Source organism: Phyllobates terribilis, unplaced genomic scaffold (genome assembly GCF_046119375.1).
Source record: "Phyllobates terribilis strain yellow unplaced genomic scaffold, ASM4611937v1 Scaffold_5__5_contigs__length_657084704, whole genome shotgun sequence".
NCBI lineage: Eukaryota > Metazoa > Chordata > Amphibia > Anura > Dendrobatidae > Phyllobates > Phyllobates terribilis.
The window spans coordinates 386,326,807-386,348,927 of NW_027362765.1; the positions used below are offsets into that span (position 1 = coordinate 386,326,807).

At 45.9% G+C, this 22,121-nt stretch overlaps 1 protein-coding gene across 1 annotated transcript; it reads right to left on the reverse strand.

The window, feature by feature from the left end:
• Positions 1-8,804: 8,804 nt before the first annotated feature.
• NPM3 (nucleophosmin/nucleoplasmin 3) lies at positions 8,805-16,092 on the reverse strand. The gene is made up of 5 exons (XM_073684922.1): positions 15,936-16,092; positions 14,812-14,900; positions 11,755-11,874; positions 11,222-11,315; positions 8,805-10,292 (listed from the first exon to the last, which is right to left on the reverse strand). The coding sequence occupies exons 1-5, from the start codon at positions 16,000-16,002 to the stop codon at positions 10,174-10,176; spliced, it is 489 nt and encodes a 162-aa protein (XP_073541023.1). The 5' UTR covers positions 16,003-16,092; the 3' UTR covers positions 8,805-10,173.
• Between the last annotated feature and the right edge of the window lie 6,029 nt (positions 16,093-22,121).

The following is a 22,121-nucleotide window of genomic DNA, read 5'->3' on the forward strand; positions in this document are numbered from 1 at the left end:
GTGTAGAGGAGAGGAGAGTCTCATCCACACCCAGGTACCATTAAAAAATCTGTAAAAAAAAGAATAAAATAAATGTATACTTACCTTCTGGCGGCCCACGCTGTGCTCCTCCTTGCTTCCCGGCACTTTGCGATGGAATGAAGGACCTGCGCTGACGTTAGAGTCATGTGACGGGTCACGCGACGCTGACGTCTGCAGGTCTTTCAATCCACTGCTGCCGGCAGCCGGGACCGAGCGAAGCAAGACAGCGCGGGCCATCGGAGGGTAAGTATATATATATTATATATATATATATATATATATATATTATTTTTTTTTTAACCACTCTCTCGGGTCACACTATATAAATCCATGCCGTTTGCATGGATTTATATAGTGTGACCAAGTTGTCACAAGCACTTTCCAAGTGATGCTAATCGCTTGGAAAGCGCTTGTCAATCTGCATGCGGAAAGGTCAGTGAATAACGCTCCATTTCCGCATGTCCCTGGCAGGAAAACGCATGTACAATCCGCATGTACAATCCGCATGCGTTTTTTTCTGCCAGGGAGATGCAGAAACACTCTGCATTTCTGCATCGTGGGCACATATCCTGAGGTGCACATCCTATTTTATACTGATACATTGTAGCAAATTGAAGGACAGGAGCGCTCTGTACAGCTGTCTCTAGCACACAGAGCATTGTCTAGACTGGATACAATTGTATTGACCGCTAAAAGCCTCCATACACAATATACTAATGTCTGTCAGACCCACTCATATAAAGTTAATATGTATGGGGGTTTCACGACCCCCGTCCCGACAGAGGATCATAGGGGAGAGAAGGGTCGGGGCGATCCAGAGAGCCTTTCACAGCCATTTTCATTCTCCTTTGATATACAGTGATCTTAATGTTTCAGATCATCATTTTAATATTAGACAAAAGACAACACAAGTAAAACACAAAATTAAATTTTAACCCCTTTCCAACCTGGTCAGTTATAGTACGTAGCTGCGCCCTGGGCCTATAGGGCCAGCTACGTACTATTACGCGCGATCTTTAATGCGGTCCTGCGACCGAAGCCGCTGTGATGGCATTAAATTTCAGGCGCCATCTTACCTCGGGGTAGATGGCGCTGTGATCCTGGGTGGTGTCGCCTCCCACCCGCTACTACGATCGCTGTGATTGGCTGTTCAGAACTGAACAGCCAATCACAGCATTTCTCACTGTTTTCGGCAATCTGATGTGCAGCCTAGGATCGGTGCTCTTAAGATCAATGATCCTAGGCTGTTGCCTAGAGACACCAGCCCTCTCCCCAACCCGTTATGATCGGTGCGATCGCCAATCACATCGATCGCACTGCGCGGTGACAGGACGGTGACCTGCCTGTCATCGCCCCATGACCCCCTGTAGTGTATGTCCAGGCCCCAGCCACCTCTGATTGGAGCGATTAATGTTATCATCGATCGCACCAATCAGTGTACCTGACTGGGAGGTGACCGGCCTGTGACCTGGCTGTCATTACCCTATCACCCCCCCCCGTGACCACCCTACAGATCCTCATACTTGGTGGGGATTTCTACAGAGCGGTCACGTCTGATCTGCGCTGTGCTGGGCCTTGTAGTGACACAGAATTTTCTGTGACACTACAAGACCTTTCTCCTTCCTGCTCCGGTCTGCAGTCTTCTGGATCTCCTGCTCCGGTCTTCGGTCTCCTGCTGCTAATCCAACTACGGACCCTGCTCCTGATCCTGCTGAAAAAAGAACAGAGAAGACTTTGGTAAGTCCATCTCTGATCTCCCCTCATTTTACCGCTCTCCCCATCCCCTTTTTCTGCCACAGAGCGCATTTTTTTCTTGCGTTCTGCAGCAGCCGATCGCTGACGTCACTGATCAACGTTCACGCTCGCTGCTTTCCAGGACTTTTTTTTTTGTCACCGTCCCATTTTTTCTTCCCCCCTTCCCACTTTGCACCTCTTCCGTGTGTGCATCCAGCACTCGCGCTTGCTACTTTACACTTTTTTTTCTACTAACCTTTTTTCTTTTGTAGGGGGCGATCGCGCTGTCCTATTGTGCGCCACAGAAGCCTGTGACACCACAATCGCCACTCCTGCTACAGAAGACAACTGAAAGATGACAACTGCAAGTAGGATTTTTTGATCCGTCCTCATCCACCCCAATCCCCCTCTCTCCCCTCTCCTCTTCCCCCCTTCCCATCCGCCTTTCTGCCAAGTGTTGATCATTACTTGATCGCTCGACTTATGTTTTTTTTTTTCGTGCTTTCTGCAGCGGCTGAGCGCTGAGTAGTGACCACAGATCACTGATCCGCACTCGTGCTCGCAGTTTTACACTCCTCATTTGCACCACATCCGCGCGCACACAGCCAGCAGCTGCCGAGAGTTGATTGGCGACATAGTTCACCGATCCGCACTCGTGCTCGCTGTTTTCACCACCTACGGTTGTTCCTTTTTTTTCCAGAAAAAAAAAAAGTTCACACCAAGCACACTGACACACACACACACACACACACACACTCTAAATAAAGTACTGACACACACGCACCACATACACAACAAAAAATGTCCTGGTCATCCCAAACCCGCTATTCAGCGGAGGAGGCATACGTTTTCCTCGTCTCCGACACCGACAGCGAGGATCCCACATTTCTTTTCCGATTCCTCGTCTTCCTCCTCAGGTGCTGCTGGACCGCCACGCAGTCGCCCCAGGAGAGAAGATGAAGCAGCGCTCCCCCACTACTGACCGGTGTGGACCTCGCCCCCCGAAAATTATGAGCCACTGATTTCTGACTTCGTGGCGGAATCAGGAATCAAGGCTGACACCACCGGCCTCACAGAAATATACTTTCTCAAAGTCTTTTTCTTTGAGGATTTTGTAAACCTCATGGTGGGCCAAACTAATTTATACGCTCATCAATATTTGGAACAAAACCCCTCATCATCATTTTCTAACTGGTCTCCTGTAGACTCAGTAGAAATGATGACGTTTTGGGGCCAGGTCCTTCATATGGGGATCCTGAAGAAGCCAGAACTTCGGCAATACTGGAGTGTTGACTCACAAGTTTAGAGTTTACGAAGGGAAGGACTCCCGGACTGAACCCCCTGAATGGCCCCCTGTTCTGGGAGTGGGAAAATTGTGTGGGATTTGTTGCTCCCACTGCTGGATAAAGGTTATCACCTCTACGTAGATAACTTTCATACAAGTATCCCGCTTTTCAAGTCCCTCTCTGCGCGACGTATTGCAGCCTGCGGTACTGTCCGCAAAAATCAGAGAGGCCTCCCGAAGACGCTAATTGGGCAGCGGCTCTGAAGGGGTGAGAGCAGAGCCCAATGTAGCGACTACCTGCTGGTGGTCAAGTACAAGAGGGATGTCCTTCTCTTGACCACCATACATGGTGATGGCGGCCCACTCAGCACTGTACGAGGTTCCACTATACAGGTCGTCAAACCAAACTGTGTAGTAGGGTACTACAAGTACATGGGGGGAGTTGATCTCCTTGATCAACTCCTCCAGCCATACAGTGCTTTGAGAAAGTCCAGAGTGTGGTACAAGAAGCTGGCCGTGCACATTGTACAGATGGCAATGCATAACGCTTTCCTTCTGTCACAATGTGCAGGCCAGAATTCTACGTCGTACCTTCATTTCCAGGAGGTAGTTCTCAAGGGCCTAATATTTGGCAGCGGTGACGGAGCGGGCCCCACTACTTCCGGAACTGAAGGACCGAGAATTGTACGAGGCCAGCATTTCCTGGGGAGGTCCCTCACAGCGGAAAAAAAGGTAAGTCACAAAAGAGGTGCAGAGTGTGTTATAAAAGGGGAATACGCAAGGACACCACTTACCACAATCCTGACCTGTGCATGAAAGAATGTTTCAGAAGGTACCATACTTCCATGCACTACCGAATTCATTTTTGATTTATAACATCCTGATGAACACTATGTCAGTTGTGTAGTGTTCGTCAGGTTATCCTACACAACTGACGTATGACACTACATTATAAAGTTCACAAATTGGGTATCAGTTCCAAAAAGGGGGCACTTGTTGGGCATTTCCACTGTTTAGGCACATCAGGGGCTCTGAGAACGTGACATGACGCCCACAGACCATTCCACCAAAGTCTGCATTCCAAAGCGTTACTCCCTCCCTTCCGAGCCCTGACATGCGCTCAAACAGTTTTCTCCAACACTTGGGGTATCAGCGTACTCAGGAGAAATTGCACAACTTTTGAGGTCCAATTTCTCCTGGTACCCTGGTGAAAATAAAAAAAAATTGGGGTCTAAAGTAAAATTTTTGTGAAAAAAGTTAAATGTTCATTTTTCCCTTTAATTAAAATAATTGCGGCTAAAAGATAACTTTATGGAAAAAAAATGATTTTTTTCACGACTCTACGTCAAACTTTTGCGAAACACTTGGGGGTTCAAAGTGATCACCTCACATCTAAATAAGTTCCTTAAGGGGTCTAGTTTCCAAAATGGGGTCACTTGTGGGGGTTTTCCACATCAGGGGCTCTCCAAACGAGACATGGGGTCCACTGTCAACTCCAGCGAGTTTTGCATTGAAAACGTCAAATGGCCTGCCCGAGCCATGCTGTGCGCCCAAATAATGGCTTTCCCCCACATATGGGGTATCAGCGTACTCAGGGGAAATTGCAAAACAACTTTTGGGGTCCAAAGTCTCCTGGTACCCTCGTGGAAATAAGAAAAATTGGGGTCTAAAGTAAAATTTTAGTGAAAAAAAGTTAAATGTTCATTTTTCCCTTTCACGTTCAATTAATTGCTGTGAAGCTCAGGAAGGGTTAATAAGTTCTTGAATGTGGTTTTGAGCACCTTGATGGGTGCAGTTTTTAGAATGGTGTCACTTTTGGGTATTTTCTGTCATAAAGACCTCTCAAAGTGACTTCAACCCTAAAAAAATGGTTTTGTAAATTTTGTTGTAAAAATGAGAAAACGCTGGTCAACTTTTAACCCTTATAACTCCCTAACAAAAAAAAATTTTGTTTCCAAAATTGTGCTGATGTAAAGTAGACGTGAGAAATGTTATTTATTAACTATTTTGTGTGACATATCCCTCTGATTTAAAGGCATGAAAATTCAAAGTTTGAAAATTGTGAAATTTTCAAAATTTTCACAAAATTGATATAGAAAAAATTACACCACTATCATGAAGTACAACATGTCACGAAAAAACAATGTCAGAATCAGGGGAATCCGTTGAAGCGTTCCAGAGTTCTTACCTCAAAGTGACTGGTCAGAATTGTAAAAATTGGCCTGGTCATTAACGTGCAAACCACCCTGGGGGGTAAAGGGGTTAAATGAAGGTCTTTATTATTAAGGGAAAAAGAAATCCAAACCTACAGGGCCCTGTGTGAAAAAGTGATTGCCCCCATGCCCCCTTAAAACATAAGCCACAGTTAATTTAACACATCTTTGGGAAGCGGAGTTCAATTTCCCTAGCCACACACAGGCCTGATTACTGCCGTACATGTTCTCAATCAAGAAATCACTTAAATAGGACATGCCTGACAAAGTGAAGTAGACCAAAAGATCCTCAAAAGCTAGACAACAGGCTCTGATCCAAATAAAATCAGGAACAAATGAGAAAGTAATTGAGATCTATCAGTCTGGAAAAGGTTAAAAAGCCATTTCTAAAGCTTTGGTACTCCAGCGAACTACAGTGAGAGCCATGATCCACAAATAGCGAGAACATTGAACAGTGGTGAACCTTCCCAGGAGTGGTTGCCGACCAAAATTACCCCAAGAGCGCAGCAATGACTCAGCCAAGAGATCACAAAAGACCCCACAACAACATCCAAACAATTGCAGGCCTCACTTGTCTCCGTTAGGTCAGTGTTCATGACTCCACCATAAGAAAGAGACTGGGCAAAAATGGCATGCATGGCAGAGTTCCAAGACGAAAACCACTGCTGAGTAAAAAGAACAAACGCTTGTCTCAGTTTTGCCAGAAAATATCTTGATGATCGCCAAGACTTGGGAGAATACCCTGTGGACTGACGAGACAAAAGTTTAACTTTTTGGAAGGGGCATGTCCCTTTATATCTGGCGTAGAAGTAACAAAGCAATTCAGAAAAGGAACATCATACCAACAGTAAAATATGGTGGTGGTGATATGATGGTCTGGGGCTGTTTTCCTTCTTCAGGACCTGGAAGACTTGCTGTGGTAAATGGAACCATGAATACTGCTCTATACCAAAAAATCCTGAAGGAGAATGTCCATCCATCTGTTCGTGACCTCAAGCTGAAGCGCACTTAGGTTATGCAGCAGGACAATGATCCAAAACACACCAGCAAGTCCACCTCTGAATGGCTTAAGAGAAACAAAATTAAGACTTTGGAGTGGCCTAGTCAAAGTCCTGATTGAGATACTGTGACATGACCTTACAAAGGCGGTTCATGCTCAGAAACCCTCTAATGTGGCTGAATTACAACAATTTTGCAGAGGAGTGACCAAAATTCCTCCAGAGTGTTGTAAAAGACTCATTGCCAGTTATCGCAATCGCTTGATGGCAGTTGTTGCTGCTAAGGGCCCAGCCAGTTATAAGGTTTAGGGTGAAATCACTTTTTCACACAGGGCCCTGTAAGTTTGGATTTCTTTTTCCCTTAATAACAAAGACCTTCATTTAAAAACTGCATTTTGTGTTTACTTGTGACAAGCATGTAAAAGAATAAGAAACCAGGAAGGGGGAAACACTTTCACACCACTTTAGCTATATAGGGGGTTGCTTTAATTTTTTTTTTGCAGGACAAGGTGTAGTTTAAGAGCGTTGAGGTTAATATATAAATATGTTATATAAATATGCATAATTTTTTTTTTTTACTGCAGCAGAGATTACACAGTAGTGAATGGGGATTTGGCAATATCCATTTACAAAATGCAGGTAAAAACAGTGAGTTTTAGGGTTAAATGATGGAAAGATCACAGCATGTCAAATCTACACTATTTGATCAAGTGGCTTAATGATTACATTCCGGTCTCTCAGTCAACCCCCTTTCCCCTGTAATAACATCCAGCCCCATTGCCTCCCCCTCAGTGTATAACATCCGGCCCCGTTGCATCCACTCCTCCTTCCCCCAGTGTATAACATCCAGACCATGGTCCCCGGCAGATAACTTCCGGCCCCCGCCATGCCATTACTAACATATGACAGAGCGGCCGGTGCTTTTTCTGGTGCTTTCTCAGCATTTTGTGACCCTGACCAGTTTTGGTTATCATTTTTTAGCTATTTCCTGAATCTTTTTTTTTTTTTCAGGGCATCTTTTTATTAGCGTTTTTCTTCCTTAATGGATGTCAAAAAAGTAATGAATAAAACGCTTACAAGACACTCAACAGAACTCAAGGTGGTGCCCGCTCATCTAGTACATTACGGTTTTCCTGCAGATTATCTCAATTGAAACTTTAATCTCCGGAGACCTCTAGTGGTCAACCTGGTATTACAAATACACAAACAAAAAAAAAATAAAGACCTCTCTGCTCTGACTTGTTCATCAGAGTAAGGCAGAGTTCACACGATGCGTTTTTCATGCGTTTCCGCGGCGTTTTTGCAGTTGCGTAAACGCCACGGAAACGCATGAAAAATGCATGGTAGAAGGGCAGCAATGTTCCCCAATTGAAATCCGCATGTGCTGTGCCCATGATGCGGATTTTTCCGCAGCGTAAACGCTGCGCTCAAAAATCCGCAGCATGTCAATTAATTTTGCGGAAACGCTGCTTTTTTGGCGCCATTGACTTGCATTAGACCGCATGGAATCCGCATCACTGTATATGTTGATGCGCTTTTCATGCGGTCTAATGTGCGGATGGTACCCGGGTGTGGATGAGAGGACTCTCATCCAGACCCAGGTACCATTAAAAAAAAAAAGAATAAAATAAAAAATATATACATACTCACCTTCTGACGGCCCGCGCAGCGCTCCTGCTTGGTTCCCCGCACTTCGCGGTTGAATGAAGAAGGACCTTCGCTGACGTCAGAGTCATGTGACGGGTCACATGACGCTGACGTCGGCAGGTCCTTCAGTCTTCACTGCCGGTAGCCGGGACCGGGCGAAGCAGGACACCGGGGGCCATCAGAGGGTAAAGTATATATTTATTTTTTGACATTCACACACTATATAAATCCATGCCGGTTGCATGGATTTATACAGTGTGACCAAGTTGTCAAGCACTTTCCAAGTGATGCTAAAAATCGCCTGGAAAGCGCTTGATAACCCGCATGCAAAAACGCTTCTACCTGGCCAAAGATTTCACTTCTTACATTACATGATCGATATCTATTGTAAATTCCACAATAGCTCAGAAACCAGAATCGCTCCATACAGGATGCTGGCCCCCATATAATGCTCCATACAGGATGTCACCCCCCCCCCCTTATAATGCCCCATGCAGGATGTCACACACACCCCCACCCCCTCCTTTATAATGCCCCATGCCTCCATACATGCTCCGGACTCCACACCCGCATCTTCCCGCTCTGCGCTGTCACGGCTCAGGAGAGAGCGTGGTGGAAAGACGTCATCGTGCCCTCTGACCTGAGACGTCACAGAGGACGCAGAAGAGACCGGAGCTGCTGCGGCGGCGGCACGGGGAGGATTGAGTATTGTGCCGGTTGCCGGGGCCCTGAGCAAGCGGGGGGAGCAGGCGCCGACACAGCCTGCTCAGGGCCCCGGCACTTGACCGGGTGCTGACGCCGGCCCTGACTGCAATATATGTCATTCCTCCAAATATTATCAAGATTGGCCTAACATGCAATGGAAAGAGGATTTTAAAGGAAATTTAACAACCAAGTGACAGCAGCTGTCAAAACATTTATTCTTTATTGCATAGAACAGGTTTGGCAATATTAAAAAAATTAATTGTATCTGAAAAAAATAGAATTCTGAAACTGTTTTTATGAATACGGCTCATCGGACGACCTATGCATTTACACCATCAGATGCTGCTCGATGCAAATAATGCAGCCCTGCAGCAGATTTTTTTTATTTTTTTTTTATTATTATTTTGGTATAGGAAAAAGAGTCCAAAAATAGTTGCAGCACTTTTTTTTTTTTTTAAACATATTGGTTTCTCCATAAAAACGGGGCCAAGCACTAGAATCGATGGAAAAGTCCTTTGAATAGCAAGGGATAAATAAAAAGCATGGGCAGGGTGCGGACCATGAAGAAAAACGGAATATAAGTCATCAAGAGCCTTGATATAAAGCGGGCAGCTTCAAACAGGTTGGCAGATTGTCATTAAAGGGGTTCTCTAGACTTACGATATCGATGACTTACACTTAGGAATGGTCATCAATATGAGATAAGTGGGGGTGCGGTGCGCTGTCCACCTGTCGATCAGCTGCACTCACCTCCAGCGGGTGGATGTGGACAGAAGAGCACAGCGCCGTTCTCTTCACTGCGTAGTGGTCGGTCCTAGTTACTGCAGATCAGCTCCTACTCACTTCAATAAGATCTGCAGTACCATAGAACGGCTACTACATGGTGAATGGAGCTGTGCCGCTGACCATTGCTCAAATCTTGCCATTACTAGAGGGTAGAACAATTTATCATGGGGGGTGTTGGGTGTCCATGCTTACCAATCAGATATCGCTGACCTAAGACAAGGATATGGCCGCACAAAATGTAATAAATCTTGTGGCTTTGCTTCTCCTGGATAAACTTACAAAGATTTAACTTCGTAAAAAAAAAGTTGCTTTTTTTCGTTTTAGGATTTCAACCCCACCCTTAACACTTTTCATCCCAGTAATGTACAAAAAACTATTTCCGATACAAAAATATACATATTGATTGTAAAAAGCACAGTTGTATCTTCTGTCGGGAGAAATGCTCCACGTCGGCTCATCAGAAAACTGTCCTACAGACCTCCAAAAGAAGTCACATCAGCAGTGAAGCCAACTGATAGGACATCACTAGTGTGGGCAACCAGCAGGACTGGCTCCTTCTGCAGGTCGGCAGGGTCCTCCACTAATGTGACTTTAGGACACAGAGAACCTATGAACATAGCAAATTTATAAAACTCTTAACCCAGATTGGATAAACTTCAGAAAACGGGTGGGCAAAACCCAAAGCCAAGCTCCTGGAGGTCTCTGTCCGCACTGGTCTAACTACACACAATATGCACTGGACAGTCCAAGCATGGAGCCGGCAGAACCTACAAGGAGCAGTTTATCAGTTTCTCATTTTTTTGTTTGCCGGTTTAATGGGAGCCAACTCTTCCTCATCATCATCGTCGTCCTCATCATCATCATCATCTTCATCATCATCGTCATAATCTAAGTCTGTGGGTGCTGCAAAGCAAATGGATATAAATGAACAACAATGCATCAAATTAAAACAAAGTGTGACTACACGTCTTAAACAAATCTTGATATATTGCAGTTTTCACAATGGCCACTTGAGCAGACACATTGGGCTGACAGTTTCCTGGTATCGGCCCCCCACTTGTCAGCTTTGCTGTACTGACTGGAACAGAAGAGCAGAGACATCTCATAAATAGAGGATGAAAATTTATGGACAGAATTATTCTACATACACCCCTGGTAAAAGTGCAAATGAAGACGCACACTGGGGCTGGCACCTCCCCGGAGACACCACTTTTATATGGGCATATATGTAGGCTTCACGCGAGCCAACACACGGGGGTCTATATCTGGCACTTCTCATACAATATGTTCCATCCCCGGCGAACTTCCTCTACACAGTCAGACGGCAATATTGAGTTTTTGAAACACATTCATATGCACTTTACTGTTACCTTATTTTTCTAGTGCTCGGGTTATTGGTCCATTTCAAATTTGTAACCACGTACACATGTTTAATTGATTAGACTTTTTCAATAAATATGCAATTTATCTTACTCCTTTATTTTAATTTTTTTCATCCAGTGATGTCACCAAATGGCTCATTTTTAACCCTGATATTTTTGTATTAAAAAAAACATTTTTAGATGAAGATTTAATTTAATGTTTTCACCCAGCATTCAGTAATGTTCAACCAATATAAGTGATGATGATATTATTAATAATAATAAATAATAATGTGCATTTTATGATTTTTGCCTATTATTGTAAGATTTTATAGTATAAAATGATATAAAAATAATATTACAATAAATTAAAATATACATATATTGCTTTATTATTTATCTTTTTAGTATTTTATGTTTCATTATTGTAATATTTGTATATTGTATTAGAATAAATAAAAATGCTATTACCGACTATGATTTGTCCGGAGAGCTGAACAGGACCAGAGCCAGACTTGAGTCGAAATGTTACTGGAGGCTGAATTACAAAGTTGTCCAGATTAATCTGCGTAAAAAGAAAAATACATTTAAAAAGAAAAAAAAAAAAAAAAAGAAGTATGATAAATGAAATGGAGGAGGAAAAATGTACACACATGTTCACACAAGATAATGCAGCATGTTGCAGTACAGGCAAAAAAAAGACGAGATTTTACCCAATGTGTTGCTTAGCTGACCTGTCGTGACATCACATGTGCATTAGGCCACAATGATGACCTTGTGCCAAATTTACAAGATAAAAACAAAAATATCTAGTTTTTTAGTAGTAAAAATGTTTAAAACTTTGCTTCTGTTGCCATTTTCTGAGACTCAACTGTTTTTTTTTTTTTTTTTTAATTTTTCAGTGAATGGAGCCTTGTGAGGGCTTGCTATAGGCAGGCGTTCTAGGTGCAGAAGTAAACACACCTGTAAAGCCAGGCAGAACCGCCCTCCATACCTGCACTCACCATGGTCTGACAGGACAGCTTCAGGGTAGCGATTGGCACCGTGATTTCCTCGTCGTTGTGATTACGGGCCGTGACCTCCACCATGTTATATTCATCTTTGGCGCCTTCCCCAAGAGAAATCTACGGGAGACAAAACAAAAAAGTCAGACTGGATCCCGAATAGGAAGATCCGATTACAAAATGGCACCGGATCACCAGGTGTAAGGACCGCAAAGACGAAAGTAACGACTGCAAGAGGTATAAACCTGCAGGTCACACGTAACTGACACTCACTTCAGATTTATCTGCAATTTTTTTACATTTTTTGGCTAAAGTCTCCTCAATTATCAACACTGTTTACACAGAAAAACACTGCTGCCCACAGCAACCAATCAGAGCTCAGGTTTCATTTCTTACACTGCTCTACTAAAACGAAAGCTAATCTCTGATTGGTTGCCATGGGCAAGCAATATTGTCTAAAAAAGAAACTGGCTATGCGGCCCATAGCAACCAATCACAGCTCAGCTTTCATTTTACCAGGGCAGAATAAGAAATGAAAGCTGAGCTCCGATTGGGTGCTCAGAGAGTATATTAGTTTTCCTGCTGACTTACAGCCAATATGTCGCAAAACGCCTCTTTTTGGCCTCATACAGTTGTGTATAAAACCTGAGTAATGGTTATTATATTATAATACCAAAATTATCATTTATTTCTTTTTCATCTGATAATTGTTGACTTTTTCGTGTGTTTATTTTTTTGTGCCAAATTCCTCCAAATGGCACATGGGGTTCATTAATTTTGCGTAAAAAAAAAAAACTAAATCTGTTAGCAAACTAGTTTTGCTAAATTTTAACCACAAAAACTTTTTTCAGGCGTTCATAAAAATTACTCAAAAAAAAAAAAGAAGTGCGTTAATGCAATAATGCATCGTCCTTAAAATACTTTATGATGCGGGGATTAGAGAACCATGGCTGCTTTCCTTCAGAAACAGCGCCTCCCCTGTCTATGGGCCAAGTCTGGTATTGCAGCTTGGCTCCTTTGAAGGAAATAAGGGTGAGCTGCGATCCCACACACGGCCTGCGGACAGTCATGCTGGACCCGCGTTTAGCAGGTTGGTGTAAGATCTCAAAAAAAACCTACAGTCATGGCCAAAAGTATTGAGAATGAGACAAATAGTAATTTTTCCAAAGTTTACTGCTTCATTTTTTGTAATGGCAATTTGCATATACTCCTGAATGTCAAAGAGTGATCAGCTTAACAGCAATTACTGTACTTGCAAAGTCAATATTTGCCCAGAAAATGAACTTTAACCCCCAAAACACATTTCAACATCATTGCAGTCCTGCCTTAAAAGGAGCAGCTAACATCGTTTTAGTGATTGATCCATTAACACAGGTGTGGGTGTTGATGAGGACAGGGCTGGCGATCAATCAGTCATGATTAAGTAAGAATGACATCACTGGACACTTTAAAAGGAGGCTGGTTCTTGGTATCATTGTTTCTCTTCAGTTAACCATGGTTATCTCTAAAGAAACATGTGCAGCCATCATTGCACTGCACAAAAATGGCCTAACAGGGAAGAGTATCGCAGCTACAAAGATTGCACCTCAGTCAACAATCTATCGCATCATCAAGAACTTCAAGGAGAGAGCTTCCATTGTTGTCAAAAAGGCTCCAGGGCGCCCAAGAAAGACCAGCAAGCGCCAGGACCGTATCTTAAAACTGTTTCAGCTGCGGGATCGGACTACCAGCAGTGCCGAGCTTGCTCAGGAATGGCAGCAGGCTGGTGTGAGTGATTCTGCACGCACTGTGAGGCGGAGACTCTTTGAGCAAGGGCTGGTTTCAAGGAGGGCAGCAAAGAAGCCACTTCTCTCCAGAAAAAACATCAGGGACCGACTGATATTCTGCAAAAGGTACAGGGAGTGGACTGCTGAGGACTGGGGCAAAGTCATTTTCTCTGATGAATCCCCTTTTCGATTGTTTGGGACATCTCGAAAACAGCTTATTCGGAGAAGAAGAGGTGAGCGCTACCACCAGTCTTGTCTCATGCCAACTGTAAAGCATCCTGAAACCATTCATGTGTGGGGTTGCTTCTCAGCCAAGGGAATCAGCTCACTCACAGTCTTGCCTAAAAACACAGACATGAATAAAGAATGGTACCAGAATGTCCTCCAAGAGCAACTTCTCCCAACCGTCCATGAGCAGTTTGGCGCCCAACAATGCCTTTTCCAGCATGATGGAGCACCTTGCCATAAAGCAAAGGTGATAACTAAATGGCTCATGGAACAAAACATAGAGATTTTGGGTCCATGGCCTGGAAACTCCCCAGATCTTAATCCCATTGAGAACTTGTGGTCAATCATCAAGAGACGGGTGGACAAACAAAAACCAACAAATTCTGGCAAAATGCAAGCATGGATTATGCAAGAATGGACTGCTATCAGTCAGGATTTGGTCCAAAAGTTGATTGAGAGCATGCCAGGGAGAATTACAGAGGTCTTGAAGAAGAAGGGGCAACACTGCAAATATTGACTTGCTGCATTAACTCATTCTAACTGTCAATATAACCTATTGGTACTCATAATATTATTGCAATTATATTTCTGTATGTGATATAAACATCAGACAAACACTAATAAAAACCAGAGGCCAGCAGATCATGTGAAAATATAATTTTGGTGTCATTCTCAAAACTTTTGGCCATGACTGTACAAGAAGCCAAATGAACATAAACCCTGCTGTAAATAAATAAAAAGCAAGTGCATCTAAATAACAAAGGGTTCTTAGTAACACTGATTTTGATCAAAAATAGTATGAAAGCAATCCCACCAGCGACAAGATCAAGAACAGTGTTACTAAGAACCCTATTTTATTTAATTGCACTTGCTTTTTATTTATTTACAGCAGGGTTTATGTTCATTTGGCTTCTTGTAGGTTTTTCTGATTCATGGCCATTGTGAAACGTGCACTTATGTGCTGCATGTATACCAACTTAAACCAAGCTCAAATTTTGTGTTTTTTTCCTGGTGTAAGATCTCAGCCTGCCCCCTGCTGGTGGAGGTTACATGGAGGACTTACGGTGCACAGGGACAGGTTGGGCTCATAGTCGTCTTCATCTTCATCCACCTTGAAGGTGTAGAACGAGGTCTTAGCTGACAGCTCACAGCCTGCGGGATACAGAGGAGATGTAGGAGAGGGTGAGGCCGGCAGAACTCAGCCCGGGAGGGTGTTTAGTGGTCAGCTTAGTAGTCACACAAACATGTCAGCAGTATTCAAGTACTCAAAAATAGGGGAAAGTGTCCCTTCTAACCCCCATTAGATTCCCCCGCAACATGATGCAAGGTGTTGAAGAAGTAGCCATGGCAGCCATGTTGGTACACCTTTGTAGCCTATGACCAGGCTTTATAGATGGGTAATTTTTTACAATACGCTCCAGTATAAGAGTGCATTGTACAAGTGATTGCAGCTTTAAGTTCCCATGAGTGGGGACGCCATCCTTCATGGATAGGCAAGGAACAGTAATGGATAAATTATTTTTAAATTTGCCCACGCTGCATGGTATTCTGCTGGACGTGGTTTCGGACCTCTCCATTCCTCTCCCCTGGCTGCAGCTACGCCGTCCTCCTTTAATTGACGCGAATCACTAAGATGCTTTTTTTCATTAAAATTGGTGGTAATATAACGAATTCAAATACGTGGGCGGCACCAGCAGTGACTGAATACAAGCAGGGAGGAGATAAGGATTTAAAGTGCTATAGACTGGTTATAACACCACCAATTTTAATGAAAAAAGCTTGTACATTGCATCACTAACAAAGCAATGGGGGCAGTGTAGATAGGACGTGACAGGTTCCCTTTAATTTAATTTTTTTTTTTTTTTTAAAGTATATAATTTTTTTTTAATCTATACAAGAGATTTTACCACTTTTTTTTATAAATAAAATAATAAATGAATAAAAGCTAAAAAAAAAATCTAGAAGTTAAAAAGTGTACAGATGTAACTGCTGCTGGAATTAATAACTTATAATATTCATCCCAGACAGAGAACAGCAATACAAGAAAACCATGTGCGAAGAAAGAAGAACAACTAAGGGCCGGGGCAGCTGGGACTTGTAGTGCTGCACAGACCTGATCACCCCTTTCTCTACCCTGACAGCAGGTCCACACTGCTGGGACTTGTAGTCCCCCTCCCCCATAATCACCGAACATGTAGCTCTCCATGGCGGAGCTCAGCCGGTCCTCCTGCGCTTCAGACAGGTAAGAAGTCATCCTGCTGCAGAGTCCCGGGAACGGTCACACACGTGGGACGCAGAGCACTTCCTGTACAGGACCGGAAAAGGAGGGGCCAGCTGCCCCTGACGTCACCGCGCTGCACACCCGAAGAGGTGACGTCAGCGCGATGAAAGCGGGTGACGTCACTGACTCGCTCCACTCACTTTGCCCTGGAACTGATGGGAGTGACGTCACTACTGCTCCTCAGAAGACGGCTGGACACCTTGTGACGTCAGATCTCAATGAGAAGAGCTGATGGTGTGACGTCATCACCCCACAATATTGTGTTCCTGACCCCTTTAATATAAAATCCTATAAAGTGAAGATCCAGTAGGGGGATTTCAGAGCGGAGCGCGCGTCTATGTGCCGTGAGTCATGACGTAATTATTAACCCCTTCCGTTCTTGCACTTTCTTTTCCCTCACCTTCCTGCAGGAGCCATATATATATATATTGTTGTTGTTGCGTCCTCGCGGCCGTCCGAGGGTTTTGTTTATTGCGGGACGAGTTATCAGTGTGAACGACACCGTTTGTTTTATCATATGATGTCCTGGAAAAAATTCCAAGTGTGAAAAAAAAATCTGCATTTTCGCTATAATTTTGTGTTTTTTTTTGGCTTTTACATTGTTCGCTATGCACCACAACGATTAGCTGAGCAAGCAAAAATACCAACTGTTTATGTGTCAATAACAAATATAAAACCTAAAATAGACACATCTGACGCGCCCCTGGGCCTACTTAGTGTAGCGTTGCGCACGCGGGGACTACCCGGAGCCGGGCCTGTTGGGGGTAGTAGTCTCGTGGCGGTGACCCGGTCCGTGCCCAGGGAGTCAAACTGTGTGGCTGAGTAGTAGCAGTAGATGTTGGACGACTACGCCACCCGTTGAATGCAGCTATGGAGCTGCCGCTGCAGGGCAGACCGCTGAGGCCGGTGGTACGATTGTGCAGCGTAGATGGTATAACCCCCAACGGGAGGGGTATGGCCTCAGGGCAGCCGACGTGGATGATGGGGGTAGCAGGAACCACTCAGAGACGATGCGGTGTAGTTCAGGGTCTTTACTGGTGATAAAGATAGACCCTCCCGGAGTACTGGCTAGCGATCGGCGCCTGGTCAGTCTTTGAGCAGATGGGATTTCCCCTGGCCAGGCGGAGTTGTAGGCCTCCCCAACTAATTGTACTCTTCTGGCTACCTTGCTAGAGGCGGGTAAAAGTAGCCCACGTCCCTGAGTGTACCGTGTGTTGCTCACCCGTATGGCCGGTGACTCGGGGCCTTCTAGTGGCTTCCGCTCCACGACGGCGGTGCTGGTCCCACGCGTGTGACCGTGCCTTCGGGTTTCTTGGCCAGAGGACCTGAAATCCCCTGCCGGTCGGTTTCTGCTGCTGGGTAAGGATTAGTCCCCACAGCCTTGGACTCCGGGTCCGGTGGTAACTCTTCAATCAGGGCGAGCTCTTCAGCTGCCAGCCCCTGATTCCTTGTAGCACTGCTCCCACTGAGCTCCTGATCTTTCTTTCCTATAGCTGCTCCTCTTCTTAACTCTCCTTCTTCTTAACTCCCTAACCCTGCCTCAGCCCCAGTTTTATATAGGGGAAGTTCTTCCCCTCCCAGGACTGGGCAGGAGGTGTGGCATGCATAGGATTCCTGACCAAGAGACCTCCCACCTGCTCTCAGACGTAATATCTCTATCACTGTGGCAACCAGACCCCTGGGGTGTCACATTCCCCCCTAGTGAAATTTAGTACTCCGGGACTAAACATACTTTTGTCAACATAACAAGGTATAAACAATAACGTTCTGGTAGAAACAACACAAAAGGTGGTCACGGCGTGTCCGCAACCGGGTGCAGTTTTTCAAGAAAACAAGGGTGTCCATTTCACCAAAAACAGGGAGACGTAACCAGGTAGGGGCCTGTCCTGCCCCGAGTCCTTATCAGTCTTTTAGTCCATCCTGGGTTACGCTCCAACTATATGCAAAAAGGATTCCCGGTAAATCCACCAAAGACTCCTACAAATAACTAGAAACACAAAATTATACACGAGCAACAATAAACAGGTAAACATTAATAAAATAGCTTGAATATTTAGATCCTCCACCGTATGGGCAACTGGCCTCTAGTGACCCTAGTGGACCTACGGAGCTGGCTGACTGGTCCTGAGCTACAGGGTATAGGAGCTGTCAAGGGTAAACTGGGCAGCCGTCTACGGACTCTTTGGCTCACTAGGGGTATGGCAGGCTCACTATAAGCAGAGGGTTGATTCTCCTGGTCTGCTTGTGTGGGGTCTTCTGCCTCCTGGACCGGCTGTTCTTCCAGCTCTACCTGTGTCTCCGTAGGCACTTGGGATGTTGGTTGGAGGAACGTGAGGACGGGTACCACAACAGCACCATTGACTTGAGTCCAAGACCGAGGGAAGTCTCCGAGCACAGTACTAACCATATCTTCCCTTTCCTCTACGGGTCGAGGGTCTTCTTGTTCCTCTTCAGGGTTCCGTAGCTGCTCGGGACACTTCTTCAGGTGATCCCGGGATACAATGGCTGTGGTTTCCCCTCCGTCTTTACTGATTGTACAGATCTTTGGGTTGTCGTGGCTTGAGGGCAGTACGGTGTACGGGTCCTTCTCCCACTGGTCGTCCAACTTGTGGAGCCGTCTTTTCCTCTTCAAGACCTGCTCTCCGGGCACCAGGGGAACAGCGGGAGCATACTGGTTGTAAGTTTTCTCTTGTCTTTCCCTAGCTTGACAGAGACTTCGCTCCACGCTCTCCTGTACTTTCCGGTACTGCTGCTGCCTCTCTGTGTCCCAGTCTGCTTCTGGTGAAGTGTCCTCGGGTGTCAGGACTCCCATCTCCAGATCAACAGGAAGCTTACCAGGTCTTGCCCTCATTAGGTAAGCCGGGGTACAGTTGGTGGAACCTACAGGGATGTGGTTGTATAGGTCCACCAGGTCGGGCAGCTTTTCAGGCCACAGACTACGTTCTTCCAGGGGCAATGTTTTCAGAAGATCTATCACCACCTGGTTCATTTTCTCACAAAGTCCATTAGTTTGCGGGTGATAGGGTGTTGTTCTAATCTTCCGGCAGCCATACAGGGTGCAGAACTCCTGAAAGACCTCCGCTTCAAAGGCAGGCCCCTGGTCCGTCAGCACCTGCTCCGGGTATCCGTGCGGACGGCAGAAGTGCTGCTGGAAGGCTCTAGCTGCTGTTTGAGCCGTTAAGTCCTTGACGGGGACGACAACCAAGAACCGGGAGTAGTGATCCACGATGGTTAATGCGTAGACGTAGCCACTTCTGCTTGGGGTCAGTTTTACATGATCCAAGGCTACCAGTTCCAACGGCTGTCTGGTGATGATGGACTGCAGGGGAGTCTTCTGGCTGGCACGGTCCCTCCTTCTTAGGTTGCATGGGCCACAGTTTCTGCACCACCTCTCGATGGTTCCTCTCATGCCTACCCAATGGAACCGCCCGCGCAGCAGGAACTCCAGCTTCTTCCATCCGAAGTGCCCAGCTCCGTCGTGGTATGCCTCCATCACCATAGCTGCGTCTCTTCTTGGCACCACTACTTGCCAGATTAGTTCATGCGTCCGGGAGTTAACCATTCTGCGGCACAACTTCCCCTTGTAAAGGAACAGTCGACTCTTCTCAGCCCACAGTTGCTTGGCTTCCTCCGGAGCGTCTGGGTCAAGGCGTGCATCGGGCCGGGTCAGCATCTCCTTTACCAGTCGGACGGCAGGGTCACTGTCTTGCGTTTCCGCCCAGTTGTAATGAGGTAATGGGTTGAACGTAGCGGATTGCTTACTCCTTACACGGTGGGAATACTGGATAGTCCCATGACGGTGGAACGCGGGGAGTTCAACTTCTTCCAGTTCCTCTGAATCTTCCCCTACGTCCGGTAGGTTCGGTATCCTGGACAGGGCGTCCGCGTTGGTATTGGAGCGTCCTGCCCGGTATTTGATTGTAAACTCATAGTTGGACAAGCGGGCAATCCATCTCTGCTCTAGGGCACCGAGTCTTGCAGTGTCCAGGTGTGTCAACGGGTTGTTATCCGTGTACACGGTGAACCGGGAAGCAGCGAGGTAGTGCTTAAAGCGTTCGGTGACTGCCCACACCACTGCCAGGAACTCTAGCTTAGATGAGCTGTAATTCTCAGGGTTTCTTTCGGTGGGTCGCAGTTTTCGGCTGGCGTAAGCAATTACCCGTTCCTTCCCCTGCTGGATCTGGGACAGCACGGCTCCTAGCCCGATGTTACTGGCGTCGGTGTAGAGGATAAAGGGCTGGCTATAATCAGGGTACGCCAGGATTTCATCCCCCGTGAGGGCCATCTTCAGCTGGCGGAAGGACTCTTCTTCCAGCTTCTCCCATCTGAAGGGTGGCTTCTGGTTCTTGGCCTTCCTGGACTGGCCTATCAGGAGGTCCTGCATAGGAGCTGCCTTTTTGGTGAAACCGGGAATGAACCTTCGGTAGTAGCCTACCAACCCGAGGAACTGCCTCACTTCCTTTACGCTGGAGGGGCTTGGCCAATCCTTAATTGCGGTGATCTTATCAGGGTCGGGAGCCACTCCGTCAGCACTCACCACGTGTCCCAGGTACTGCACCTTTGGCTTCAGTGTTAGAACCTTGCTGTTAGGTTTTTTTTTTTCCTTTGCTGGTCACATGACCTTGTTGGCCTATTTAATCCTGCTCCGCCCTTCTGGCTTTGCTGGACTTCATTGTATATCTACTTTCTAGCTAGCCTGTGCTCTGTATCTAACTCTGTTAGTTTGCTTGGTCTACGGACCTCTAGGTTCTATCTATTTTGTTTGTTCGTCTGTCTGCTGCTATTTCTGTTAGGAGGTGTCCCATATTCCTCCCAGTCCTTAGTACTTGTAGGGATTCCCTCCCCAAATCTATAGGTCTCCGTACAGACTAGATTAGGACTTTAGCAGGTCTGATCGCAGGATCAGGTTCCCTGTTACATCGTAGGGATTCAGCTGAGTCTTATAGTAGGGACAGATCTCCTCTCTTTCCTTAGCTTTGGTAGCAGAACATAACATTCAGGAGGTGACACTTGGAGGGTTTCACCTTTAGGCCGTAACTTGCCAGAGCTTCGAACACTTCCGCCAGGTGTTTCAGGTGGTCCTCGTAGGTCTTGGAATAGACGATGACATCGTCCAGGTATAACAGGACCGTCTCAAAGTTTCGGTGTCCCAGACAGCATTCCATCAATCGCTGGAAGGTTCCTGGTGCGTTGCAGAGTCCGAACGGCATGCAGGTAAACTCGCTAAGTCCCATCGGGGTGGTGAATGCGGTCTTCTCCCGGTCCGCCTCTGCTACAGGAACCTGCCAGTACCCGCTAGTGAGATCCAAGGTGGAGAAGAAGTTAGCAGATTTTAAAGCAGCCAAAGACTCCTCTATTCTTGGTAAGGGGTACGCATCTTTGTGTGTGATACGGTTAATTTTCCGGTAATCTACACACATTCTCATGGTGTTGTCTTTCTTTTTGACCAAGACTAGTGGAGCTGCCCAGGGGCTACAGCTATCCCTGATTACCCCAGCCTCCTTCATGTCTCTAAGCATCCCCTTGGCGTGTTGGTAGTGTGCAGGGGGTACGGGTCGATACCTCTCTTTTATGGGAGGATGGTCTCCCGTGGGGATGTGGTGTTCTACCCCCTTGACTCGCCCGAAGTCTAACGGGTGTTTACTAAACACTCTCTCGTACTCTCGAACCACCCGGTAGACTCCCTGTTTCTGGTGGGAGGGAGTGGAGTCAGTACCCAAATGTAGTTGCTGACACCAATCCTCCATTATTTTCGTAGAGCCGTTACCTTCCTCCGGGTGAGATGGAGGCAAGGGTTCCACAGACTGTATAGAATTTTGGTTGATAGTATATAATTTGGCTAGCGTAGCATACCGGGGCAGGTATACTTCCCTTTTCCCGATATTTATTATACGAACGGGCACCCTCCCATGGCGTACATCAACTACCCCCCGTGCTGTCAAAATGGTGGGCCTACTGTCTGAGTAGACTGGTTCTACCATGGCCTGGTAATCTCTACCTCTCAGACCAATAGCTGCCCGGCACCAAATCATCATTTCACTTTTCGGGGGCATGGCAATAGGGAAAGGGTCACACATTCTTACGCTACCAAT